The sequence below is a fragment of the Vombatus ursinus genome, unplaced genomic scaffold (genome assembly GCF_900497805.2).
Source record: "Vombatus ursinus unplaced genomic scaffold, bare-nosed wombat genome assembly UNPS02014801.1, whole genome shotgun sequence".
Taxonomy (NCBI): Eukaryota; Metazoa; Chordata; class Mammalia; order Diprotodontia; family Vombatidae; genus Vombatus; species Vombatus ursinus.
In genome coordinates this window covers 159,599-165,546 of record NW_020954579.1, presented here as the reverse complement: position 1 = coordinate 165,546, position 5,948 = coordinate 159,599, and the positions used below count along the sequence as shown (strand labels likewise).

Genomic DNA, 5,948 nt, shown 5'->3' with positions numbered 1-5,948 from the left:
TATTATTTTAATTAATGTCAGAGGCAGAAGATGAACACAGCACTACTCAATCTCTTGCCAGTTTCTCTACTCAATTAGAGGAAGCCTTTCTTAAATCTTGGAAAGAGTATTGTCACCCCCAGGCAATAATTACATAAATAAAACCATTGGGTTGAGAATAGAAGCATCTCTTTAGGCAGAAGAGAGCAAGTTATTCTTTGTTGATAGTCATTACCCAGTTGATTGATATTTAATAGTGTGTAACAAAGCCCAGTTTGATACAGTAAAACACCCCAAACTTCCCTGAGTAAAGAGGTTTCATAAATGCCAACTGATAATGTGAAAGGCAACAGATAGACTGCTTAAAGTTGGGATACTCCAAAGAGAAATTTCTTGTGAGACATGCTTCCAAACAGCTTTCTGCAAAACAGAGAGAAGACGGCAAATAACTGACGTTTGTAGATCGCACTTTAATGCTTGCAAAGTGCTTTACAAGGGGCAGCGAGGTGACGCAGTGGATAGAGCACCAGCCCTGAAATCAGGAGGACCCGAGTTCATATCTGTCCTCAGACACATGATACTAGCTGTGTGACCCTAGGCAAGTCATTTAAACCCAATTGCCTCACCAAAGCAAACAAAAAAAACCAAAGTGCTTTACAAATATTATCTCATTTTATCTTCACAACAGCTGTCGTGAAGATGGTGTTGTTATTACCGTTTTACAGCTGAGGAAACCAAGGCTCTGAAAGTTTTCATGACTTGCTCAGGATTATACCACTAGTAAGTACCTGAGTCTGGATTTGAACTTGGGTCTTTCTGACTCTTAAGTATAATCATCCACTGTAACACCTAGACCTTGTGTGATCTTAAGCAAATCATTTCTATTTTCTTAGTTTCAGTTTCTTAACTAGAAAGTTGAGGAATTTGGATTAGACAAGCTTATTATTATTATTATAGTATCATTAGTATTAGCATTTATATGGCACTTGAATATTTGTTTGTTTTTTTAAAATTTTTTTTAGTGAGGCAATCGGGGTTAAGTGACTTGCCCAGGGTCACACAGCTAGTAAGTGTCAAGTGTTTGGTCTGAGGCCAGATTTGAACTCAGGTCCTCCTGATTTCAGGGCTGGTGCTCTATCCACTGCGTCACCTCGCTGCCCCGCACTTGAATATTTGCAAAACATTTTACATGTTATCACCTTTGATCCTCTCAAAACTCTGTGAGGTACATTCTATTATCATTGTCCCCATTTTGCAGATAAGAAAGATAAAGCTGAGAGAGATTAAATGGCTTGCCCAATGCCATGCACTGGTAGTAAGTAAGTAAGCAAGTAAGCAAGTAAGAGGCAGAGTTAGACTTCCATGCCTAGCATTCTCTCCATTCATCTACAAGGCACCACTTAATTGAAAAGAACAAGAACCACATTGTTTCTATGCTGGAAATCACAAGTTTATTGGAGAACAGAGAGACAGTATAATCTAAGAGATGTGCTGTTATGAGGATAGGCGGGGCAGGTCAATGAGCATCACTCAGTTGATGAAGTAATCAAGTCTATTAGGGTGAAGAAGAACTCTTCGTTCTGATTAAAAAAGATGGATTTCCTAATTCAACACCAATAAACATCATGAAAAACGTTAGTGATTTCTTTCACAATCTCTCCACCCAGATCTCCAATTGGCAGACATTTGTTATAGTTTGAAAAAAGAAAAAAAAAGAAGTATTTCATCTATAATTGGATTAGTTCTTGTGAGATGATCCATAGATGAGCTGCTTCGCAAGAAACCACATGCTGTGCCTCATGGTGGAGGGTGGTGGTGTACTTGTAGGAAAAAAAAAGGTTGCTTTTTGTTAGTAGCTGGTGAGGCTTAGCAGAAGGTGGGGCAGCAGGTGGAGCGGCAGGTGGTGCGGCAGGGGGCTGGCTGGCAGCAGGGGGGTCGGCAGCAAGGAGACTGCACAGAAATGGGCTGGCAGCTGGTGGAAGCCCAGCAGCAGGGTCTGCAGACCACAGCTGTGCAGGAGGTGGGGCAGCAGGAGATGGGGCGGCAGCAGCCCTGCTGCACACTGCAGGGGTCACAGCAGGGAGGGCGGCAGCAGGTGTCACAGATAGGGCGATTGCACCTGGGCACGCAGCTCACTGGGCGGCACACAGTGGTTTGGAAAGAGACTGGCAGGCAGCACCTGGGTGGGCAGCAGGGCTGGCCGCAGCTGGAGGAGACAGAGCCACAGCAGGACATGGTGTTGGTTGGTTCTGGTTTGGTTTGAGTAGTAAGGAGGAGGTGGTTTTTCAGGTCTGAATGCCCTGTCCTGTTCTGGGCCCTTTATATACCCTGGCTAGGTGTTGTTGATTCCCCAGGAACTTTTCCTTGTTTTGGTTTATGTCTGCTGAAATGCAAGCATTGGTTGGTTGTCTTCTAGTTTCCTTTGAAGTCTTCTTACACTCAAGAAAGATTATTTAATTAGGCCTCATTCCATTCTGCCATTTACTTCTAAAATCAGAACCTAATGGCTGGACTTCAAAGACTCCAGGTAGCACAGCTGTAATTATTCTTTATTATTTAAGTATATTTTTTGTCAGGTGATGTACTGATATTCCAGGTAAGGCCAGAGAGAATTCAAAGATATCTTATGACTAAGGATGGAAGTATTTTTCCAAGATGTCCAGGTTCTCTTCTATTTCAAAGTGGAAAGGAGCCTCATTGGATATCCAGTCCTTCCTATGCCAGGAGAGTCCCAGGCAAAAGGAGTAGGTGACATCACTATTCTCTTAGTCACTTAAGCTTGAAACTGGAGTGACATCTGACTCTTCCCTCTCCCCACCCCATATCCCTCAGCTGCCATATTCCACTGATTCTATTTCCAAAATATCTCATATCTGTTTCCTTCTCTATACTCAAAGAATCACCATGAAGATCAGGTCCTACGTCTGAGCTATTGTTTGGTGGAAACTTTTGTTCTCCTGACCTCCATTTTCTCCCCTTTCTCATTTACCTTTTATATTATTCACCATTTAATGTCTTGAATGCACAGGTTTCACCATGTCATTCCTCTGCCCCCAAAACTTCAGCTGCCTTTTAATAGGTAGCTAAAACCCTTTCCATGGTTTCCTCATACTACTCCCCTTTACGTATTTATTGTTCCAGCTAGATTGAGCTATTCACCTTTGGCCAGCTTTGTCCTCACCTTTTCTATCTCTGTTTGCTCCTTTGCTCAAATTGTGTTTGCTTAGAATGGGCAAGTCACAGCTTTGCCTGATGAAGTTCTCTTCCTTCCGGGCCAATTTAGGAGCCACCTTTTCTGTGGAATCTTTCTTTGACACACAGACAACCAGCTAAAACCCCCTTTCCAAATTTCTCTTAACAATTTGCTACTTTGTATCAAATCCAGTTTTGTTCATGTTATTTCTCACCTATTATACTCCTTGAGAGTAGAAGCCATGTTGTAGCCATTTTTAATTTGCAATTTATATTTTTATTATATATATGTATATATAGTATATATGTGTGTGTGTGTGTGTGTGTGTGTGTGTGTGTATAAAATTTCCAGGGCCTAGTACAGCACCCTAAATGTTGAAGGCACTTAATAAATGTTTATTGTTAAATTATGCCCTTTGAACATGCATAGGAAAGGTATGTTGATTTCCAAAGACCAGGAACGGGCTTCAACACTCCTGTTCATTTTTCCTTTCTTCATATCTATGACAGAATGTTGAAGAATGGCCTCTCTGATACAAATTTAGGGCAGAGTTTGGGTGAATGACATGTAGCAACACTAGGACAGGTTAAAATTATTTATTGATATTCACAGTAAAACACATGGTAGGAGAATATAGACAGATGAACAGAAATTCAGTCAGGGAAAGAGTCACATGTGGCTTCCTTTGCCCACACTGTCCCATAAGACAGCATGATGTGATGTGCTGGTATCCTAGAGGAGCAGAGGGATGTGCCCTCTGGTCAAAGGCCCCATGCTGCTGCAGGCCTGACTTCTATTTGGTTTTCAGATAGAGGACCTATAGTGGCAACTGTAAAAATTATCTGTATTTGTACATAGAGCTAAAACCAGGGGAAAATGTAGTAAGAGATGTTCTTTTCAAAATAACTATAAGTTACATAAAGTTACATAAAATATCTGGGAGTTAACATACCAAGATACATGCAATATTTATGTAAATACAACTACAAAACATTTTTTATAGAAATAAAGAAAGATTTAAATAATTGATAACATTTCTGATCATTGGGCCATGCTAATATAACAAAAGTGACAGTATTAACTAAATTATGGATTTAGAGCTCTGTCAATCAAATTACCTAGGGGAAACTTCATAGGATTATGGGAAACAATAACAATTCATTTAGTGAAACAAAAGACCTAGAGTCTCAAAGGAAATAATGAGAAAAGTGTGAATAAAAGGGGCCAGATCTCATTAAGACTATCCTAGTACCAGGAAAAAAAAATAGAAAAATTGATCTGTCAATTCACAGGTTAGAGAAACTAGGAATAGACACACTTAAAAATAGTAGGTCCATGTCTGATAAATTTAAGAACTTAAATTACTGGTGGAAAGACCCCCCTTTTCGACGTGAACTTTGAAAAGAAGTTCCAAATTGAAACTTTGAAAAGAAGTTTGGCAAAAATGAGATTTATAACATCTTACATGATATACCAAACTTAGTTCAAAATGAATATGTGACGTGAATATAAAAGATTATATCATTTTTAAAAATGAGAAGAGAATGGGAGGAAGTACCTTTGACTACCATGACTATGGGGAGAATTCTTCTTTTTTTATTAATTTATTTAGATTAATCAACAATCACTTCCATAAGCTTTTGAGTTTTAAATTTTTCTCCCCCTCCCTCCCCACCTTCCTCCCCAAGAATGTGTGAAATCTGATATAGGCTATATATATACATTCCTATTAAATGTATTTTCACATTAGTGATGTTGTAAGGAAGAATTAGAACCAATAGGAGGAACCACCAGAAAGAAGAAACAAAATATAACAGAAGAAAAAAAATAGCAAATAGTATGCTTCCATCTGCATTCAAACTCCATAGCTCTTTCTTTGGATGTGGATAGCATTTTCCATCATGAGGCCTTTGGAGATGTCTTAGATCCTTGTATTGCTGAGAAGGGTTAAGTTTATCAATATTAGTCATTACATAACGTGGCTGTTACTGTGTACAAAGTTCTCCTGGTTCTGCTCACTTCACCCAGCATCAGACCATACAAGTCCTTCCAGGTTTTTCTGAAGTCTGCCTGCTTATCATTTCTTATAGCACAGTAGTTTTCTATTACATTCATATACCACAACTTGTTCAGCCATTCCCCAATTGATGTGCATCCTCTCGATTTCCAATTCTTTGCCACCACAAAAAGAACTGCTATGAATATTCTTGTACATGTGAGTCCTTTTCCCATTTGTATGATCTCTTTGGAATATAGCCCTAGAAGTGTTATTGCTGGGTCAAAGGGTATGTACATTTTTATAGCCCTTTGGGCATAGTTCCAAATTGCTCTCCAAAATGGTTGGATCATTTCACAACTCCACCAACAATGCATTAGTGTTCCAATTTTCCCACATCTTCTCCAACATTTATCATTTTCTTGTTTTGTCATCTTGGCCAATCTGATAAGCGTGATGTGGTACCTCAGAGCTGTTTTGATTTGCATTTCTCTAATCAATAGTGATTTAGAGCATTTTTTCATATAACTATAGATGGCTTTAATTTCTTCATCTGAGAACTGTCTGTTCATATCCTTTGACCATTTACCAATTGGGGAATGACTTGCATTCTTATAAATTTGACTTAATTCTCTATATATTTTAGAAATGAGGCCTTTATCAGAGAGACTTGTTGTAAAAATTCTTTCCCAATTTTCTACCTTCCTTCTAATCTTAGTTGCATTGGCTTTGTTTGTGCAAAAAACTTTTCAATTTAATGTAATCAAAGTTATCCATTTT

At 38.9% G+C, this 5,948-nt stretch overlaps 1 protein-coding gene across 1 annotated transcript; it reads right to left on the bottom strand.

The window, feature by feature from the left end:
• Positions 1–1,407: 1,407 nt before the first annotated feature.
• Positions 1,408–2,260, bottom strand: LOC114051157 (keratin-associated protein 2-4-like). Its single transcript, XM_027873364.1, has one exon. The coding sequence runs from the start codon at positions 2,212–2,214 to the stop codon at positions 1,846–1,848; it is 369 nt and encodes a 122-aa protein (XP_027729165.1). The 5' UTR covers positions 2,215–2,260; the 3' UTR covers positions 1,408–1,845.
• Between the last annotated feature and the right edge of the window lie 3,688 nt (positions 2,261–5,948).

Coding starts and splice junctions, on each gene's coding strand:
- LOC114051157 (XM_027873364.1), bottom strand. CDS start 2,214: ATGTCCTGCTGTGGCTCTGTCTCCTCCAGCTGCGGCCAGCCCTGCTGC.